Here is a 23,033-nt window from a genome sequence, read left to right on the forward strand (position 1 = left end):
AAAATTCTGAATGATAGTAGAAGAGCAGAAGGCAAAAGGGAGGTAGGACATACCACGTAACCAGAGAAAATATAATGGGAATACTCACAGAAATTTCGGCTCATAAATCCCTGCAATCCGACAGCCTGCATCCTTGGGTCTTAAATGGATTAGCTGTGTCCATAGTGCAGTAATTCCCCACTTCTTCCATATCAATGGGGTACTTCAATGAAACAAACAATTCCATGGCACACCTACCTTTTTTTTCTGTTATATGTGTTGTTTATGAGCAATCATTTCATGTACATTTACTATGTCATTGAGGGAATTAAGGCAAACAGTGGCCAGTGAGGCTCCCCTGCTATCTCTCCACTCCCTGTTCTCCATCTGTCATCCAGCTGCCATCTTGGAGAGGTTGCCATGCTGCCCGTTACTGAGAGGGTGCCTGGTCCACAGTGGCAGCCACTGCACCCCCTCTCCCCCAAACCCCAAAACTCGGCTCGGGTGAGGTGGTGAGCTGGACCACCCCACAGCAGCCTGTGTGCAGCAGCTCCTGCACTCACCATGTTCTCTGCTTCGCTCTGCCATGGCCCAGCCCTGACAATCCACAGGAAAAGTGGCACACAATCAGACTGGTTCAGCAAAACGGGCAAAGGCCAAAGGTGACCAAGTCACTGGTCCCACACACTGAGTGACAGTGTCATGCACAAATTAAATGCTGGGAACTGTTCTCCCCATCCCCACTATAGGGGTGACTGGGGACAGCAGATGAAACAGTGCTGCTTCCCAAAAATTTTGCAGCACATTCCTCACCTTGTCATGGCACACCAGTGTGAAAACCATTACAATAGAGTATGGATCAGTTGTAGTTTCCCAAAATTCCTTAGATTCTGGAAATGTCCTTTCAGATGAGAAAACACTAAATACAGCACCTCTATTCAAGAAAGGGAAACTGAAAATGGGAAACTACAGTTCTGTTAGCTTGACATATGTTGTTGAGAAAAAGATAGCATCCATTTAATGAAGTGGTAGCAGGACACTCATAATATAATCAGGCAGAAATAACACGATTTTTTGAAAGGAATATCATATTTAGTGCTTGTAAAGTTCTTTGAGGATGTTGGAGGCAGGGTGAATAAAGAGGAACCAGTAGATATGGTGTATTTGTATTCCCAAAATGCATTTGATAACGTGCCGAATAAAAGGTTCACCACACAAAAAAAGAACTCAAAGTGTTGAAGGGAGCAAATTAGAGTTACACAGAATTAGTTAACTAACAGGGAACAGAGTTGAGATTAATAGTTTTTTTTAATGGATGAATGGATTTTTTTATGAATTAGTGGATTAGTTCTGCTTCTATGTCTTTTGGCCTTACAGATAAGTGAGTGTTGGACATTTGGTAGATGGATGTAATGTGGAACATATGGGTTCTCCATCAAGGTGGGAAGAATAGAAAAACAAGCTATTATTTAAATTAGAGATAGGGAATAAATGCTGTCCTGACTGGTGACACCCACATCTCATGAATGAATTAAAAAAAACAAAGTGGCTACAGAATGTGTAGCACAGAGGGATCTGGCTGTTCCTGTATAATAATCATAAAAGGTTGGTGTGCATGTACTAGTAACCAGGAAGGCAAATAGAATGCTGTCCTCTACCAGAAGGGAGATGGAGTTAAAAATAGTGAACTGTTGTTTTTGCAGGGTATTAGTCAGACGGCACCTAGAGTTCTATGTGCAATATTTGACTCCTTACTTAATAAGGGATACATATATACTGGAATCTGCAAAGATCACTAAGCTGATTCCTAGAATGAAGCGATTGTTTTATGAAGAAAGTTTCAGTAGGTTGGACCTATACTTGTTGAAGTTTAGAAGAATGAGAGGCAATCTTACTTAAGTACACATAAAATTCCAAGGGAGTTTGATAAGGTAGAGGCTGTGAGGATGTTTTCTCTCGTGAGGGAATCTAAAACTAGTGCTACATTCAATGGAGATGTGAGCATTTAATTATTGAAATTCTCGTCTCCATATAGCAGTGAAGGATGGGTTGTTGAATTTATTCAAAGATGAGTTAGACAAGGTTTTGATCCACAAGGAAGTCAGCGGTTACTGGGATCAGGCAAGAGGTGAAGTTAATTCCAAAATCAGCTACAATCTTATTGAATGGCAGAACAAGCTCAAGGATAAAACAGTCTTCTCCTGTACCTGTCCTTCTGGTCTTGTGACTATCATCTTAACTAGACTCAACATTTTCCAAATACAAACTGGGTGCAATAGCCCCTTCCCTTCTCCCTCTCTCTCCCTTACTTTTAACAGGCTGTATATATAAATTAATCAACTGTAAAACATGGGTGATTTACTGGTGATGGTTAATAGATGGAAAATAGAAATACCATGGGTGATTTGGTGATGGAAAAAAAAAGTCAGTTGTGTGTAAGAGCCCATTTATGGAAAGTGAAAAAGAGAGAAAAAAAAACTGAGAGCAATTAATTGCTGATTAATGGATTGTACTCTGACAACAGACAAATTTAAACTAATCAACAATAAGGTGAACACTTGTTCTGTCTACCTTGGAGGCAGCTGGTCCAGAAATGTAGCGGCAGTATTTTCCAAATTCCCACACACACCACTCTGACTAGTTGATCCAAATAAATTCAGGAGGATTAGTGACTGGGGTCAGAAACTGATAAACCTCCAAATATTCTGCTGGGATTACTTCCAAACAGGAATATTTAGACAGAAAAACTGTTTTACAAGAAGAACACATTAAATGGCTTATTTATGTTATCTATACGATATCTGGAAACACAAATTGATAAGACTTGTATACTTTTCTAGTTTTGTTTTGATTGCATAAAGCTTTCAGCATTTCCCTTATCTAATTTTTTTTTGCTCCTAGCTTACCAGTATTTTCGTTTCCAGTGTAGTTTTTCATAAATTCTAAACTGTCTATTTTTACTGATGCATTTACTCTGATAAGAACCACGCTCCTTATGTTACCCATTTCCTTTATCCTCCTGTTAATAATTTGGGATGTTTCTTGTGTATCTTTGGGATGTAGCTATGGTTTATCCCGTTAGGAACATTGTAAACACAGCACTACATTTTGCAGTCTTTTCTTTCTAGCAACAAAGGGAAAGTATTTTTAGAAAGAGATGTCAGTTTTGTTGAGGACAAAGCATATTTTTATTGTGCCTACCCATTTCTCTCAAGAATCTCCAAAGCACTTCACACTGTTGTCAGATTCCAGAAACTATTGTGAGATGAAAGGTTAGTTAAATGACCCATATAAGTTGAAGGAATAATGTTTACCAGTATTCCTGGTCCATAAAACCGCAGGACAGAGGAGCAGAAATAGGCCATTCTAGGCCATCAAGTCTGTTCTATCATTTGATCATGGAGGATACATTTCTCAACCCCATTCTCCTGCCTTCTCCCTGTAATCCTTGATCCCCTTGCCAATTAAGAACCAATCTTTCTCCATCTTAAAGACTTTCAATGATGTAGCCTCCAAGGCCTGCTGCAGTAATGAGTTCCACAGATTCACCACCCTGTGGCTTAAGAAATTTATCCACATGTCAGTTCTAAAGAGTCATCCCTTCACTCTGAGGCTGCACTCTTGGGTCCTAATCTCTCCTACTAGTGAAGACATCTTCTCCATATACACTCTGTCCAAACTTCTCATCCTTCTGGACTCCATCAACTACAGACTCAGAGTCCTTAACCACTCCTTATACGACAAGCTCTTCATCCCAAGGATCATTCTTATACCCTCCATTGGACACCCTCCAATGCAATCACATCCTTACTTAGATATGGAGTCCAAAACTGCTTTCAATACTCCAAATGCATTGTGACCAAAGCCTTTTACAACCTCAGCAGTACATTTCTGTTCTTGTGTTCTAGCCCTGTTGAAATGAATGCTAACATTGCATTTGCCTTCCTAACTGACAAATGAACCTGCATGTTAACCTTAAGAGAATCTTGAACTACAACTCCTAAGTTCCTTTGTGCGTCACATTTCCAAAGTCTTTGCCCATTTAGAAAATAGTCTATGCCTGTGTTCTTCTACTGAAGCACAGAACCTCACACTTTCCCACATTTTATTCCATCTGCCACTTACTGGTCATTTTTGAATCATGTTACACAGTCTTTTATGACCATTGAAGCTGACAGACAGTTTACCCATCAATTTTAAAACTTCTCCCTTGGTTATTTCCTCATTTTACACCCTTATGAATTCTCAAATGAATTATTTGAGTATTCTCATACATTGCCAAACTATTTGGAATTAAAACCAAACAAAACACTTATGCCATCTCCATATACAAAGTGCACAACATCAGTTAAAGCTTGTTGACATTCAAACTACAGAATCTGTTCACAGCATGGAACAGAGAAGGAAAGATTTTGACACATTGTGCAACATATTGGCCTTTTGAGAATCAGATCTCTTGTTGAAAATACCCTACATTAAAATGCCAGTAATCTTATTTTCTGAACAAATCCGTTAATTATTAAAGTCTTTATGGCTTATTAGCAGATAATATTGCAAACATTACAAAACATTATATAGTCATTAGAAATAAGCATTCCCACATGTAAAAGGGATTTTAAAATACATAGATCAGAAAAGTGACAATAAATGTTCATTTTGCACAACCTGTAATTTCATCCAAATTTTATTAATACTAGCTGTTCGTTAATGAACTGACTTAATGCGACTCACCTTATCAAGCTTTAAATCCAGTTGCACTATGTTCATAGTCACCAGAGCAGGAACATATTGAAATTTAGATGAGTTGTATATTTCAATCTGACCATCATATTTGCATTACATAAAATAAGAAGCTTGTAAACAAATATGGGATAACAATTATAGATTATAATCTAAAACTTCAATGCTAATTCAGTTGTGAATCAAATCACTAGCTGAATCAATACAGACTAAAAACAAACTATAAATGTATGTTTTCAACAATATTACCTTTATTTTTGAATAGTTAAACATTCATCTTAACTGGTAGCAATAATAAATGCTTTATAATGGATTAATGGATTGTATATTTGGCACATAACTAATATAACATTTTGACCTGTTATAGGGAGGCTTTACACGGAAATATTCGCTCAGCTCAAAAACTGGAACATTGCTCCCAGAGTTCCCCAATGCACAACATCTTCTTCTTCAAGGGCCCATCTCAAAGGAAAAGGTAATACCCTTTAAAAAAAGGTATTAATTAAACTGATCTCACAAATAAATATTGGATAGTAAAGAGTTATTATCATGAGCAGCCTCAAAATTAAGCTATATTTTGTTCCATTTAAAAAATATGTAAGTTTGGGGAAAGTGGCAGTATTGAATATCATAACAGGGTGGCTATGGCTTTTTGGTATTGGATGAAAGTAAGTGCTCTTCCACTTTATAAAACTTAAACACCGATATGCCTGGAAATTTATTTAAAGCCTCACCTATTTTTCAAATCCAGAAATAAGTGGAAACGAATGTGTTGGATGCACTGGAACTCCTTTAGAGTAATGTAAGACACATCAGACTGATATGTGCGATTCACACGTTTTACTGATTTTGCTTACATCCAAAATGATTTGAAAATCTTATGGTAGTATTTAAATATAGTACTGGCTGTCAAATAAAAGGGGCTTCATCTGACTGTCATCTGATAAACAGGATCAGAAACTTATAGTATCAATCCTTGGCATGGCCTTGACAGAAACACTATATAAAGGTCTCATTCCCTCCATCCTGGTTAATTGCTGATTCTTTCTTTGTGGATTATTGGTGAAGTTTTGGGGCTCCTGTTTTCTGTTTTTTGCTAGTTAATTCAGAATCCTCTGAACAGCTTTGTGCTGTTTCTGTGTGATTTCTAATCAGTTAATTCTACTTTGCACGGATTAATTGATCTACCTCTGGGGCAGGTGAAGGAAGGATAGAAGTAAGCTACCAGAGAAAAGCATCAGTGGGAGAAGAGGAAAGAGAATGGCATTGTGCCAGAAGCCACTCCCACAGCAGGTTATTAGAAAAATTAGTTATGTTTTGTCATGGTTTATACTGACAACCTGTAATGATACTTTGTAGTGTAGAGAAGCAACACAGAAAAGCTGGGAGAAACTGTTTGAAGGTAAATCCACATTTGATATGTGGGAGTCTTTTAAAGAGAGGTTGATTAGCATGCGGGAAAGACATGTTCCTGTGAAAATGAGGGATAGAAATGGCAAGATTAGGGAACTGTGGATGACAGGTGAAATTGTGAGACTAGCTAGGAGGAAAAAGGAAGCATACATAGGTCTAGGCAACTGAAGACAGATGAAGCTTTGGAAGAATATCAGGAATGTAGGACAAATCTGAAACAAGGAATTAAGAGGGCTAAAAGGGGACATGAGATATCTTTAGCAAACATGGTTAAGGAAAATTCCAGAGCTTTTTATTCATTTATAAAGAGCAAGAGGGTAACTAGAGAAAGGATTGGCCCACTTAAGGACAAAGAAGGAAAGTTATGCGTTGAGTCAGAGAAAATGGATGACATTCTTAACGAATTCTTTTCATCGGTATCCACCAAGAAGAGGGACATGACGGATGTTGAGGTTAGGGATAGATGTTTGATTACTCGAGGACAAGTCGGCATAAAGAGGCAGGAAGTGTTGGGCATCCTAAAAGGCATTAAGGTGGACAAGTCCCCAGGTCTGATTGGGATCTATCCCAGGTTACTGAGGGAAGTGAGAGAGGAACTAGTGATAACAGATATCTTTGCAGCATCCTTAAACACTAGTGAGGTCCCGGAGGACTGGAGAATTGCTAATTTGCCCCCTTGTTTAAGAAGGATAGCAGGGAAAATCCAGGTACTTATTGACCGGTGAGCCTGACGTCAGTGGTAGAGAAGCTGCTGGAAAATATACTGAGGGATAGGCTGTATTCCCATTTGGAAGAAAATGGGCTTATCAGTGATAGACAACATGGTTTTGTGCAGGGAAGGTCATGTCTTACAAACTTAATAAAATTCTTTGAGGACGTGACAAAGTTGATTGATGAGGGAAAGGCTGTAGATGTCATATACATGGACTTCAGCAAGGCATTTGATAAGGTTCCCATGGCAGGCTAATGGAAAAAGTAAGTTGCATGGGGTCCAGGGTGTGGTAGCTAGATGGGTAAAAAACTGACTGGGCAACAGGAGACAGAGAGTAGTAGTGGAAGGAGGTTTCTCAAATTGGAGACCTGTGACCAGTGGTGTTCCACAGGGATCTGTGCTGGGACCACTGTTGTTTGTGATATATGTAAATGATTTGGAGGAAGGTGTAGGTGGTCTGATCAGCAAGTTTATAAATGACACTAAGATAGGTGGAGTAGCAGATAGTGAAGGGGACTGTCAGAGATTACAGCAGAATATAGATAGACTGGAGAGTTGGGCAGATAAATGGCAGATGGAGTTCAATCTGAGCAAATGCGAGGTGATGCATTTTGGAAGATCTAATTCAAGAGCGAACTCTACAGTAAATAGAAAAGTCCTGGGGAAAATTGATGTACAGAGAGATCTGGGTGTTCAGGTCCATTGTTCCCTGAAGGTGGCAATGCAGGTCAATAGGGTGGTCAAGAAGGCATACGGCATGCTTTTCTTCATCGGAGGGGTATTGAGTACAAGAGTTGGCAGGTCATGTTACAGTTGCATAAGACTTTGGTTCGGTCACATTTAGAGTACTATGTACAATTCTGGCCACCACATTACCAAAAGGATGTGGATGCTTTGGAGAGGGTGCAGAGGAGGTTCACCAGGATGTTGCCTGGTATGGAGGGCACTAGCTATGAAGAAAGGTTGAGTAGTTTTGGATTATTTTCATTAGAAAGATCGAGATTGAGGGGGTCCTGATTGACATGAGATGTATAGACAAGGTGGATAGCAAGAAGCTTTTTCCCTGAGTGGGGGACTCAGTTACTAGGGGTCATGAATTCAAAGTGAGAGGAGGAAAGTTTATGGGAGATATGGGTGGAAAGTTCTTTACGCAGACGGTGGTGGGTGCCTGGAATGGGTTGCCAGCGAAGGTGGTAGACGCAGACACGATAGGGACTTTTAAGATTTATCTGGACAGGTTCATGGATGGGCAGGGAACAAAGGGATACAGACCCATAGAAAATAGATGACAGGTTTCGACAGAGGATTCGGATTGGTGCAGGCTTGGAGGGCGGAAGGGCCTGTTCCTGTGCTGTAATTTTCTTTGTTCTTTTTCTTTGTTCTTAGAAGCCTGATTAAGTTTTTCTCGGTTAACTGCACTGAGAAAGTTATGCAAGAATACATTCAGCGCTCATCCCTAAAGGGTGGCATACAACACATAAGCTGCTATATGCAATATTTGCAAATGTCTAACTTCCCTAAAATCATATTTTTAATGAGAAGACTTACTTCTTTAAAATAATATCAGCCAATTGTTGAGACGAAGGCAATGTTCTCTCGCCTGATTGTATTAATTGCCCTTCATGTGTATTCCCCTCACTTCACTAGTGCGTTTGGAGATGAAAAAGAGTAGAGCTTGAGCTTTACTTAATTTAAACAAATTACATTGAATGTTTCACATTTACGAATTTATCACAGTGTGCTGTAGTGTGGCAGCGTAGGCTGTTGATATGCTTTAGTGTGTATTTAGTTATGTTCTGTCACCCGAGCTGCTATACTTGTGGGTTGACTAGTCAATGTCCACGGGAAAATATGAGTGTTGATTATTCAATGGAAATTAATAATCTCTTAGTTTAAGTCTAGAAGAAAACAGATAATAAATTGTTCTTTGTAATGACAGACTTAAGGTAAAGAGCAGGTGTTTCAGAGTGGATGAAATATTCTTTCACCCGGACGGTAGTAAAATTTCAGCACTCACTACCTGTAAAGGTGGTGGAGGCAGAAACCCTCATTATATTCAATCTGTATTTGGCTTGTACACTTGCGATGCCCAAGAATACGGGCTATGGCCATGTGCTGGAAAACAGGATTAGAATAGCTAGGTGGTCGACAGGCAACGGGGCCTTTTTCTGTGCTGTCATGCTCTATGATCCCATTATTTATGAATAGTCAATAAATGCTTGACATTTTCAAATTATTCATATTCATACCATTATCAGTATTTTGTTATTCATCCATAGGATTTGGATTTCATTAGCTGTGTCAGCATTTATTGCCCATTCCTAGTTGCCCTTCAGTTTGAGGTTATTTTAAATGGTAGAGACTTACCCTTTATATTGACTTAAATAGTGGGATTTTTCCCTCCCTAGATATGGTGGGGCAAGTAGTAGGATGGAAAAATAATGGTGCATCTTGGCACAGGTGAGATGTCTGGCCCCTTCTGACCACTTCAGCAATCAAGCTCCATGGCAACATCCATGCATGACCTCTTGACCTGCCACCAGTCAAGGCCCTTAAGTGGTCATTTGACAGTCACGTATGGGTCAAATGCACCACTGGCCTGCCTGTCAGTTTGTTGTGGGACCTCCATTTGCTCCAGTCTGGGAACTGTCAGAGGCTTTGTTGAGGACCAGGCATTTACTAATGAATGCTACAACCAGGCAATTGCCTTCAACACCCTGACCCCTCAGCCCTTGCAAACCCCATACCATGATGATGCCTGAAGATGATCTGAAAATTGGTAGTGTGGTAAATAGTGAGAAGGACACTCTTAGATTATGGAAGGATATTGACATGCTGATCAATGGCAAATGGAATTCAACCAGATAAGGAATTCAAACTAATGCAAGGGAATACACAATGAATGGTAGGACCCTGGAAAGCACCAAGGATCACTGGAACTTTGGTGTGGATCTCCACTTGTTGGTTAAGATTGTGGGACAGGTAAATCAATGGTTAACAAGGTATATGAGATATTTATTAGTTGAGACTGAGAGTTGAACGGCATGGAGGCTCTGCTGGAACTGTACAAAATATTGGTTAGGTCACAACTAGAGCATTGTGTGCAGCTCTAGCAACCACATTGTAGGAAAGATAGGATTGCAATGGAGAGGGTGCAGAGGAGATTTACCAGGAAGTTGCCTGGGGTGGAGAGTTTCAGTTGTGAAGAAAGTTTGGATAGACTGGACTGGTTTTCCTTGGAGCAGAGGAAAGTGAGGGAGACATGGGTAAAATGTATAAAATTATGGCAGGTGCAACAGGGTAGACATGAAGAAAATTTTCCCCTTTTTGAAGGGACCAATGACCAGAGGGCATAGATTTAAGGTACAGGGCAAGTAGCTTAGAGGAGATGTGAGGGAAAAATACACTCATAAGGTGGTGGGAATCTGGAACTCACTGCCTGTAAGAGTGGCCGATCCACCTAACTTGCACATCTTTGGACTGTGGGAGGAGACTAGAGCATCCAGCAGAAACACATGCAGGCACGGGTAGAATTGGCAAAATCCACACAGACAGTCCCCTCAGGCTGGAACTGAACCTGAGTCCCTAGCACTGTGAGGTAGTAGTGCTAACCATTGACCCAAAATACCATCACAAGTTAAGTGCCTGCTTTTGACCAATACAGACCTCATAGGCCAAAGGGCCTTTAACTGTGCTGTCGACCTTTGTGATGACATAATGTTATGATCCCATTCTAAATAATCCAGTCACCTTCTTGCTGCTGCCACCCTTCCTGACTGCATTGCGGGCGTCACCAGTAATGCTGCCCAGATGCCAGTGGCTGCTGGGCTCTGATTGACTGGCAGCTGGGCTCTGATTGACTGGCAGCTTCGGGTCCGGTGGCACTTCATAAGCTACAATTTCCTGAGTATCTAACCGGTACTTGTCACAGCAGGCTTTGTTAATGGTGAAGTCAGAGGGTCAGTTACCACTGAGGACACCCACTTTCATACTTCATGCAAACAACATGAACTGCAGCTCAACTGCTTTCTATATGTTTGTAATAATGCAAAGGGAATTTTCTTTTGATTTGAATGTCAGAAATATAATAAACTTGTACGCTGGACATACAATATGTCAGATAAATCAAAACTATCCAAAGGTATGTTCACGCTTCTCTTTAAAAATAAATCTCACAATTACACCATCACAACCTCCTTTTAATATTTTCTGTATTACTTTGGGGCTAGCATTCCAGGATTACATTGATTACACTTCCTCCCCCACTGAAGCTGCCATATACCTATCTGGATATAACCACAGCCACTGCCCATATTGCTGAATGGTATCTCCTCCATCATATCAGCCCAGCAGCTGCAGCTATTGTTAATTTCAAATATGTTTAAAGTTATGAATAGGCATCTGACAATAGCAGGCTACATTTCTTCATCACTAAAAATACTTCCTATTTGCCCTTCAACTCTAAGAACCTGTCTACTGCCCTTAAATGGATTGTGAATACATTCTCTGGCCACCGATTGGGCAATCCAGTCAAGGTACTGTTCACACCCACCAAACTGTGCACATACCACCACACCCCCCACACACACTCTCTCTCGTTCACACACACACACACACACACACACACACACACACACACACACACACACACACACACTCACACTTTAATTGAAGGTTTTTACCATCTACAATTCCTCACTTTTCCTCACTTATTTCTATGGATTTCCATTTCCAATTAATTTTCCATTGTCTTAGCAATTCTTACTTTTAGACCTTTAATGTCTTCAGAAAATTCCCTTTCTTTTGTTTAGGACCATTGAATTCAAAGAATCTGTTCCTTTCTCTATTCACAGGTTGCACATTATTCAAGTGACATTGTATTTCTTACTTGAAATATTTTCTTGCTTCTCCTTTCCTTTTTTTTTAACCCACAATTCATTTAACGTCCTTCTTTATCTTTCATTTCTCAATAATGAGAAAGGCCTAGCTCAAAATCATTGATAACGGGAACTGCAGATGCTGGAGAATCCAAGGTAACAAAGTGTGGAGCTGGATGAACACAGCAGGCCAAGCGTCTAGGCCCGAAACGTCAGCTTTTGTGCTCCTGAGATGCTGCTTGGCCTGCTGTGTTCATCCAGCTCCACACTTTGTTATCTAGGTCAAAATCCTTGATCTGTCTCCTCTTCCCAGATGCTGACTTACTCCTTATTTTTCAACATTTTGCAACTTTGAATTTTCATTAGTCTGTTAATGGGCACGTCCCGGTAATAACCATAAAAGATTAAAAACTCATACCTTGCCATGCTGAGGGTTTATTGAATGTACGTGACTTGCTGGGATGCCTGTGTTTATTTATAGCTCTGTGTGATAAAATTGAATTGGTCTGGAAGTGGGTGATCGCAGGCAAATAGATTGAAACAAATATTGATTGCAGTCTTTATTTGCTTTCCTCTCAGTTCTTCAATTATTATGGAACCTAGTTCTAATTTGAACGTTAGAATACTTAGTAATTTTATCAGGCTGAATTGCTTGCCTCATTGCTCCAACAGGAGTAGGATTTATCTGAGGAAAGTTGGTAGAAGGTATAAATTGGTCTTAATGTGATGGAGTGAATGTCTGAGCAGATAGTGGAAAAACAGAGGAAATCCCCTGCACTTTGCCAGCAAACTGGGTTCCTTATCATTTTGAGGATGCAGAAAACAAATTCCAAGTACTCAATCCTAAAAATTGCTGGGTTATGTTTTAAATTTGTCATTAGAAATTAAATTCTGACTGTTTCTACAATGCAAAATCGACAACATCAGCTAAATGTCCAGTCAGTTGAAAATCTAATTCATTTCATCTTGCACAAATAGAAAGTTTTACTATTCACTTGAGCTTTCAAACTTGGAGTTATATTAAATGGTGATTGATAACAGCTGGAATGCGAGTAAAATGCTAGTAGAGAAGAGTCTCATTGTTTGCTCATTTAATAGCATCAATTTTAATTGCCTGCACTCAACACAATGGGATGGCTGTGGTTTGAAAAATGCATTAGATCAGTTATTACTCTATTTACACCACCATTCCCACCGTTACCAACTTAGGCAATGGCCTAAGAAAGACAGCAGGTGTCCTCTCTTCACTACAAATTACATTTTTTTAAATGCACTCATTACATAAAAATAGCAGCAGGCCATTCAGCCCATTGATCTGGCTCTACAATTCAATTAGATCATAACAAATTGTGTGCCTCAGTGTCACTCTGTTCATATCCCTTCATGTCATTAGTTTTCTGTAATTTACCCATTTTCATCTTGAACATGTTCGATGATGGAGTTTCCATGTGCCTCTGAAGTAGAAAATTCCAAGGATTCACCACCCTCTCAGGTGAACAAATTCTGGGCTCATTTCAATATTAAGTTGCCTACCATATGTGCTTAGATTACATCCCCTGGTTTTAGACTCAAAATCCAGGGGAAATATCTGTATTCAAAATATTTGGATCCATATTTGTCCTGGATAATCTAACACCTAAGGAGATTTTACATTCTACCTTTGATCACAAATTTGTTGCTGTGTTGAAGGAGGCCATTCAGCGAATCGGCTTTACACCAGTTCTGTTATCCTGCATCAATTTCCTGCTTTTCTCTCTCTACCCTATATGCCATTTCTATCCAAATATTCATCCAATGCCCCCCTTGAAAGCCTCAATTCAACCTGCCTCCATCATATTTCTACGCACTTCATTCCATATCCTAACCACCCACTGTAAGAAAAAGTTTTTTCTGTCATAACACTTGCTTCATTTACACATTACCTTAAATCTATGCCCTATTGTTCTTTTTGCTTTCACAAGCAGTAACACTTTCTCCCTTTCTATCCATCCAGCCCGCCCATGATTTTGAAAGCCTCTTATCAAATCTCATATCAGCCTCCTTCTCCCCATGGAAAATTCTTCCATCAATCCTCATTACTGAAGTTTCATATTTCTGGAAAAATTCTTATAAATTGCTGCTGCACCTTTTCCAAAACTTTTGCATCTTTCCAATAATACAGCAGCTGAAATCTTAACAAGTTCCTTGTACAAGTTCAACACCACCTCCCTGTTCTTGACTGCTATGCCCTGTCAATAAAACCAAGAAAACTCTTCTTTATTAACTGCACTCTCCACCTGCCCTGCACCACTATGTTCCCCACTAATTTGATTTTATATTTTCTTTTCCCTTTCCTAATCAGTTTGTGGCCCTTGTATTTGTTGGGTTTCAGGTTGGTGTCCATTCTTAAGCATACCATTTTTACTAACATCTTGTAGCCCACTTCCTTTAATCAAATGCAGTATTTAACTTCTTACAGTAAGTTTACCTTTTATTTTTGCATTTGTCCCTTATTTAGATAAATGTTAAAAGGCTATAAACTGTGCAGTATTTCTTTAAACACTGGCCATTGCCTATCTACAGTCTAATTTTGTAGCGTATTTTTCTAATCCCCGTAACCAACTCGCCCCTTATACTTTCATAATTTCCTTTCTCCAGCTTCAAGGCCTGAAATTCAGAATAAACTACATCTCGACTTTGTTATCCATGGCGGATAGGAGCATAGATTCCCCACAGATAACGAAAGGTGCAGATACAACTGTAATTTAACTTGGCCACGTACCACAAAAGACCATGTGAGCAGACATATTTAGAGGACGGGAAGGTGATCTCATTGAAATGTATAGGATCCTTTAAAGGGCTTAACAGGGTAATTATCAAGAAAATGTTTCCCTTTATAGGAGAGTCCAGGACCAGAAGGCCTAGTCTCAGAATGAAAGGGTGCTCACTTAAGACTGAGATGAGGAGGAATTTCTTTTGTCAGTGCGTTGCAAGTCTTTGGAATTCCTTGTAACAGAGAGCTGTGGGGGCAGAGGTCTTGTGTATATGTAAGGCTGAAATAAGTAGATCCTTGATCAGTAGTGGAATCAAAGGATACGAGGAAAGGGCAAGAAAGTGGACATCAGGAATGTTGGATGAGCCATGATCCTGTTGAATAACAGAGCAGGCCCAAGGAGCTGAATGGCCTTACTCCTGCCCCGGTTTCTTATGGTTTCATGATCAGACTGGACAAGTCAATTAGAAAGTAAAACATGAAGTATGGACTTGAGCTGGTGAGTATGTGAATTGGCAAGCAGTGAATCAGCAGATAACAGAATGAAATGTAGGTTATAAATAAATATAATGCAAAATTCTACGATATCACAACCATAATTTCCCAAAGGCTCCTCAAAAGCAAAGTTATAAATTAGCATATTCTCATTAAAGAACAATACATCCAAAGTAGCCTAATTCCTAGTTGGTTTCTGAACATATTATTCTGGATGGCAATTTTGTGCAGACCCCAGGAATTCATCCTCCGCAGCATTAGTGCTGATTTGGTTTACTCAATCTATGTGTACATTGGATTTTCCACTATCTACTCCTATTACCTGCATCTCTAATTTATTGATGTGTAAGATGCCCAATGTTACCACTCTGGTTTGGTGACTTCTAAACAAGTCCCATCAATGTTTGCTGCCCCTTGCTGTTTCTTCAATTCACTCAAACTAATTCTACATTTTGACCTTCTGTCTAAGAGTTCAAAATGATTTTTCCATGAATTTGATGAGTGTCAGACATTGGCGAAAGATCTCTATGGTCTGAAATATGAGATGATATGATTCTGCCTGTGACAACATTGGTTTTGTAGAGGTGGTTGGAAGCACATCTGAAATGCCAGAAAGTTCTGCAAATGGCTGTTCATTAGTCACCAATCATTAGAGGTGTGCTTTGCCCAATCAGATCTTCAAAAGAGAGAATTTAAGCATTGAGTAAGTGTAAATTGTTACAGCAAGGACTTAACTGACATCCCAATGTAATTCAAAGTACTTTATTCCAACACAGGTAGATACGCTAATTATGATGTACAAAACTCATTGCCAATGCATCCTGGATAATGCAATCAATGGAAACTTTGAAGAGGTGAGGTCGCAGAAACTTTTTGTTGACTGACTTTTGTTGTGCATGCCTGAAGCAGCTTAAATCCAAAAGGTGCAATAAATAGATTTAGTATAGTCTAATTATCAAGTAAATAGTCCCCATTAGCAGCTATTCATTCTCTCAGGCTGAACTTTACCCAGTCCTTTGTCTAACCAAATGTTTTTCTCTCTCTTCGCCCTCCATTTCCACCTATCATTTATTCCGCCCCTGGGCATCCTGTGCTTAAACACAAACCTTTCTGAAGAAGGGTCACTAGAGCAAAAACATTAAATCTATTTTCTCTTCACAGATGCTGCCAGACTTGAGATTTTTTTAAAGCAATTTCTGTTTTTGTTTGTGAATAAATGTATTGCTTTGGCCTTGGTTTTCAGATTCAGAACTTTTTATTACATTTTTGGCAAGGGATGCCTGACCATCTTCTTCCACTGCTGGAGAATCCTGTCATCATTGACATATTTTGTGTATGTGACTCCATACTCTACAAAGTGAGTACCAAATAAATAAATCGAAAATAAATAAAAGGAGCAACATATCTCAAACGTGACTCAGCAAACACCCTTGAAATACAAGTCGAATCTATATCTCTGTCTATCCATCCTGGGTATAGAGTTTCCACTTTGGTTGCGGATCCCAACCTGATAGTAGTTTGAAACTGTGCTGTTTTCCAATGTCATATGATGATATAAATACCTGTCTAAATTAACCTGTTTAACTATAATGTAAAATGTTCTGTGAACCAGTTTGGAGTGGCATGGTGGCTCAGTGGTTAGCACTACCACCTCACCGTGTCAGGGACCCAAGTTTGATTCCAGCCTCAGGTGACTATCTGTGTGGAGTTTGCACATTCTCCCTATGTCTTCATAGGTTTCCACCAGGTGCTCCCGTTTCTTCCCACAGTCCAAAGGTGTGCAGGTTAGGTGGATTGACCATGCTAAATTGCCCAGGGTGTCCAGAGATGCGTAGGTTGGATATGTTAGCTATTGCAAATGCAGGGATTGGAGAGGGGTCTGGGTGGGATGCTGCTCGGAAGGTCTATATGGACTTCTTGGGCTGATTAGCCTGTTTGCACACTGGGGAATCTATGATGTTCTATGTATAAGAATCCCAGTCTGTTAGAAACCAAAACAATGTGCCAGCAAAACAAAGGTCCAGATCTTCCACTCAGTATTGATGCTCTGCACATTGATGCTGCCTGTGAAGATTTCTATGACTGGCTCTTCTGTCAGGGATTTCAATTCTAGTTTAAGCATTGAAAAATCACTGCAGTGATTCAGGGGCAAGGCCATTATGTACAAGAGAAGACTGACTAGTGATAATGCTCAGTTTAGTAATGCTGATCAATTACTGAATCATTGACTGGGTGTTGACAAGCATCAGCATTTCCAGGGCGAGTCTGCAGTTAATTCCTGCAATTCTGGCCAAGAATTTGACACTTAGCTCAGTGTTGGAAAACTTTGAGGAGGTTCCCAGCCAGCACAAATAGGCCATCTAAATTTCAACTTTCTAGGCAATCTGCACGCAGGTTTCTGCATCAGGACGTCCATAGAGTTCTGATGTACATACTGTAACTTTTGTCCAATCTCCAGTTATCCAAATAATGATGGACTTCAGATTAGTAACCTGTGAACTTCATATTATCACAGTTAGCAAAAATAGAAGCAGGTTAACAACAGTGTTTAGTCCATCATCTGTGAACACCTTATTTTAAATCACTGTTCACCACAGTAAATGTTTTTTTCAAAACTTTTCATATAATACTCATTATCAGGTCAATTCATAAGAAGTACAAAAGTAAAGGCAAAACAACATTTATGCTGCTTGAGAGAAGAGTGCCAAGTGTTTGTCAAAATTGACTCTGTTTAAGAGAGGTTTTATCTTGGAGAATGCACCAGTTAACAAAGACTGATGGTTACCTTCCAAGCTTTGATTATATTTTTAACCAGGCTTGTTCACTGTGATTGGCACAGACAATGCAGTAAGAAGTGAACCAGATAATGGATGTCATCCATGTTGTTGAGTTGAGATAGGCATAGTGTATATATGATTTCTTCCTGCAAAGAACATGACCTTGTATATTAACACTTGTAGTTCCTAATACATGCAAATGCACCACAGTGCAAGCCCGGTTGACAGTTCTAAATTGGTTGTCAATCTAATTCTTTGCACATTCAGGATTATTTACCAAATGCTATCTAATTGTGGAATCACTAACGCTGGATACTGTATTATGAGATCTACAGCGCTGGCTGCTTGTGTATTGCCAATACCTTTCCTGTTATGAACATCAGTGAAGATAGATTTGTGTTTGACAGCACTGGAAAACCCCTTCGCTGATTAATCAACTAAGACATCAAGAAAAGAGAGCTAATTGATGCTCTATTTAAAAGATGAATTTGAGCACAGGATGAGCCCAGTAAGAAATGGATAGAAATGCTTATGTTCAACTACAACATAGTAAAGATAGATTAGATTCCCTATAGTGTGGAAACGGGCCTTTCGGCCCAACAAGTCTACACCGCCCCTTGAAGTATCCCACCCAGACCCATCCCCCTGTAACTCACACACCTCTGAACACTACAGGCAATTTAGCTTGGCCGATCCTCCTAGCCTGCACATCTTTTGGACTGTGGGAGGAAACCGGAGCACCCGGAGGTAACCCATGCAGACATGGGGAGAATGTGCAAACTCCGCGCAGACAGTTACCCGAAGCTAGAATTGAACCCGGGTCCCTGGCGCTGTGAGGCTGCAGTGCTAACCACTGAGCCACCGTGCCGCCCAAATAGCAAATGCATTATCTGCATTTCAGAAACTTAATAAATTAGGTGACAGACGTTGTCTGGTTCATTTCCCAGGACAATGCCTGACTAATAAGATTCAACCTCTCATTTAAAAAGAACAAAGCTGAGTACTAAGATAACAAATTGTGGGGCTGGATGAACACAGCAGGCCAAGCAGCATCTTAGGAGCACAAAAGCTGGCATTTCAGACCTAGACTCTTCATCAGTAAAGGGAGATGGGGAGAGGGTTCTGAAATGAATAGGGAGAGAGGAGGAGGCGGACCAAAGATGGATAGAGGAGAAGATAGGTGGAGAGGAGAGTATGGGTGGGGAGGTAGGGAGGTGATAGGTCAGTCTGGGGAGGACGGACAGGTCAAGGGGGCGGGATGAGGTTAGTAGGTCGGAAATGGAGGTGTGGCTTGAGGTGGGAGGAGGGGATAGGTGAGAGGAAGAACAGGTTAGGCAGGCGGGGATGAGCTGGGCTGGTCTTGGGATGCAGTGGGGGGAGGGGAGATTTTGAAGCTGGTGAAATCCACATTGATATCATTGGGCTGCAGGGTTCCCAAGCAGAAAATGAGTTGCTGTTCCTGCAACCTATGGGTGGCATCATTGTGGCATTGCAGGAGGCCCAGGATGGACATGTCCTCTAAGGAATGGGAGGGAGATTTGAAATGGTTTGCGACTGGGAGGTGCAGTTGTTTACTGCAAAACGAGCATAGGTGTTCTGCAAAGCCGTCCCGAAGCCTCCGCTTGGTTTCCCAGCTGGTTCCCACCTGCTTAACCTGTGCTTCATCTCACCTATCCCCTCCACCCACCTCAAGTCACACCTCCATTTCCTACCTACTAACCTCATCCCGCCTCCTTGACCTATCCCCTCCCTACACCCCACCCATACTCTCCTCTCCACCTATCTTCTCCTCTATCCATCTTCAGTCTGCCTCTCCTTATTTATTTCAGAATCCTCTCCCCATCCCCCATTTGTTATGCAGGGTCTAGGCCCGAAACGTTAGCTTTTGTGCTCCTGAGATGCTGCTTGGCCTGCTGTGTTCATCCAGCCCCACACTTTGTTATCTTGGTTTCTCCAGCAAATGCAGTTCCCATTATCTCTCAAAGCTGTGTACTTAATTGTCAGTCATCATTTACCCGTGCATTCCCCATGGCAATGCGCTGACCAATCATAATAAGTTTGCCAAGCAACAGCATTCACTTCCCAAACAGTATAAATGTTGTTTTCTTTTTACTTAGCTATGTATGTGAATTGTCCTGATGAATGTATGTTGACAAGTTTCAATAGCTTTCTTTTTGCAATACTCAATTTTTGTACTACCTGAGCACTTATGATTATATCAAAAACAAAAGTACAGAGATACTTATTGATTTCATTGGTGTTAGTTCGTCATTCCCTATGTACATAAAATTATTTTACTATTTAACAACTTTATAATGCGCCTTTTTGCCTAACGAAAAAGATAGTTAATTTGAGAGTTCCTTAAGCTGTAACAAAGCAGTGTTTGAGAGAGATAATGGGAACTGCAGATGCTAGAGAATTCCAAGGTAATAAAATGTGAGGCTGGATGAACACAGCAGGCCAAGCAGCATCTCAGGAGCACAAAAGCTTTGTGCTCCTGAGATGCTGCTTGGCCTGTTGTGTTCATCCAGCCTCACAAATCAGTGTTTACTACATTTAAAAACAAGGTAAAAGGGCTCACAATCACATGGTAAGAAAATTGAACTAACATAGTCAAGGATGACTTCCCCATCACACGTTATGTGTGAACTGGAAACACACCAGAACTTAAAAACAAACATTTGTAATTTTGAACTGATCACTTGTTAACTTTGCACTCACAGAATTAGAAAATATTTGTTCCAGATTTGCTGACCGTCTTTTAAATTCACCGAGTTTAATAAAAGTGTCATATTCCTTCATATTTCTCCCAAGGTCCTGACAGATGTCTTGATTCCAGCCACAATGCAAGAGATGCCAGAAAGGTAGGAATATGTCCATGATGGGAAAATAAACATAAATGATACTTTATATATGTATAATTTTGTAATAACTACTGCAGTGAATGTAATTATTATCACAAACGTGTAGCCTGGGGATAAATCAATAAAATATTTTATTTCTTCTTTAATAATGTCATTTGTAAACTTCACTTCAACAATAACTGCAAACCATTCATTGTGCTGCAGTTTGAAGCAAATGCATTTTAGTTTTAATTCTTAAAGACAAAAGGATAACGGGTTAGATGTTCCAGAATTTGTTGTTTTAATGTTCTGGCATTGTGGTCTAGTCACTAATCAAGCTCAGTTTTCTCTTAAGACTTGTGGACATGATGCTTATGAAATATAATGTTGAGAGTTCTTTCAACCATTCGATCAAAACTAAAATTGGGAGATATCAGCACAGAGCTTGCCCATAGCAAGCTTTCCTCTATCTCGGCTTTCATGTTTTCCTTCCAACTCAGTTGTTCTGAACAGGATTCTGTTCAACTCAGATCTATCAAACAAGAGCTTCTCCAAACTAATCACTGTTCAAAACCTAAACCCAGCAGAGATTACAGCAAAGCAAGCAGTTATCATTAGTCATTTAAAGTCAGCATTGTTAACAAAAAGCCTCTAATGTCCACAGTGAATCTTCAAGAACCTCTTTTAAAAGAAACTACTCCATGTGTGTCCACAATATTTAAAATAAATTCTATTCTCCATAATCCCTCAAAACTTAAATCCTTCAAGTAATATTAAATGTAAAGTGTGTTAGTGATTATTAAAACTAATCACTATAACAGATGTTGTAGTGATTGTAATGAGGTCAGCCAGATGGACCACAAAGAATATGAGTTCCCTGATTAAAGCAATTAACCTGGTCCAAACCAGGGAGCCCAACTGATAGCGGATATCTGAAATGCAAACAGGAAATACTCAATAGATTTGGCAACACCTACACTATTTTCCGACCGCAATTTGTCTGCACAGATACCAGCAGGCTTGCTCAACATTTACACACTTCCCATTTCTATTGGAGTAAAGATATCTTGTTCTGGCAGCTGTCAAAAAAGCAACCTTTTGAGACTCTCATTCCCCCCACTTCAATAAGAAATCAGTAGCAACTATGTGAGATACAATATAATTTTGAACGTAATGCATGATGTGAGCATTAGCAAATCTATGAACTAACAAAACATCAATCTGATAAAGAACAAAAATGATGATTTCTCTCTCTCACACACACACACACACACACACACACACACACACACACACACACACACACACACAGACACCTTAGAGGGAGAAAATCAAGTTAACAAGTTTGACCTGGTTTTGGGGACAGAGTGAAGAAGCCATCATGACTCACAGTGTGAACACTGTCAAGGGAAGGAAGTTGGATCAGCAAGAATGGTCTTCCATCTGTGAGAGTGAAGAAGCAATCAACCAGTGAGAGAGGTGGGGAGGATGGTGGGATGTTGGGTCAGAACTCCCTGGTCCAAGACAGGGCCATATATATTGACAGAGGAGTTTGAGAATAGCTTCTCTGGTTGGAAATAAGGTGCTACTTTTTAACCTAACATTGTGCTCAAGCATCTTCCAGCCAGGGTGAACAGGAAAGTCCACAAGCCACCACATGAGGCAAGAAAGAAAGGTGGCCCTGAGAAATAAGGCACTTCCTAATCAGCCAATGCTCTTATTCAAAGCTGTTGTTCTAAATCTAGACTCAAACAAAGTAATGGAATATCCGAATTGATCGGCTCGTTGGTGAATGGCCCAGGTGCTGGTGATTGGCAGCTCCTGCACACCCTATCTTAGGCCTTTGCATTGATTTAATGTGAAAGAAAGCACATCCAACAATGCAGCACGTCTGCAGTACTGCATTAGAGTGGCATCTCTGTTTCTTGTGCTTCAGCTCTGTGGTGGTACTTGTACCTGGAACATTTGTGACTCAGGTGTGAGAGTGTTACCAAAAGATACAACTTACACTTTTCAGCATCATTTGAAAAAACAAGTCTCATTACTTATTGTACTTGGGCTGCACTTAATCAGTTACATCCCTTTGGGGGCAGGGTGGGAGGGGTGTTGGTGTTGGTGGTGGGAGGTGTCAGTTGCCTCTGTTGGCTAAAAGCCTATTTGTGATGCAGAGTGATGTCAAGGGCATGTTTTCATTTCCCACACTTAATAGAAGTCACCATGAAGGACATAAAGTGCGCACAGTAGAACTACTTTATTTGGATACTGGTTCATGAAGTATAACGAATTTTCGTACGCTTGTTTATACCTGAGAAGACGTTGAAAGTCAAGCTGCAATGAGACACAGTATTATCTATTATTCCTTAATGAATTATTACCTGGTTGTGATACAACACTTCGAAGTAGTGTAGTGTGTAAGCTTGGGTAAAAGCTGCTGTCTTAGTTTAT

The 23,033-nt window shown here is 40.1% G+C and overlaps 1 protein-coding gene across 3 annotated transcripts in view; it reads left to right on the plus strand.

Annotated features, from left to right (window-relative positions):
- The window catches only part of rfx6 (regulatory factor X, 6), an 86,747-nt gene that overhangs the window by 15,460 nt on the left and 48,254 nt on the right, over nucleotides 1-23,033 (plus strand). For all 3 annotated transcript variants that reach the window (XM_048531353.1, XM_059645738.1, XM_048531354.1), the window contains exons 7-10: nucleotides 5,087-5,194; nucleotides 15,745-15,822; nucleotides 16,212-16,325; nucleotides 20,560-20,609. In XM_048531353.1, the coding sequence (XP_048387310.1) occupies nucleotides 5,087-5,194; nucleotides 15,745-15,822; nucleotides 16,212-16,325; nucleotides 20,560-20,609 (350 nt within the window). The remainder of the gene's footprint in view (nucleotides 1-5,086; nucleotides 5,195-15,744; nucleotides 15,823-16,211; nucleotides 16,326-20,559; nucleotides 20,610-23,033) is intronic.

This window comes from Stegostoma tigrinum, chromosome 4 (assembly GCF_030684315.1).
Source record: "Stegostoma tigrinum isolate sSteTig4 chromosome 4, sSteTig4.hap1, whole genome shotgun sequence".
Taxonomy (NCBI): domain Eukaryota; kingdom Metazoa; phylum Chordata; class Chondrichthyes; order Orectolobiformes; family Stegostomatidae; genus Stegostoma; species Stegostoma tigrinum.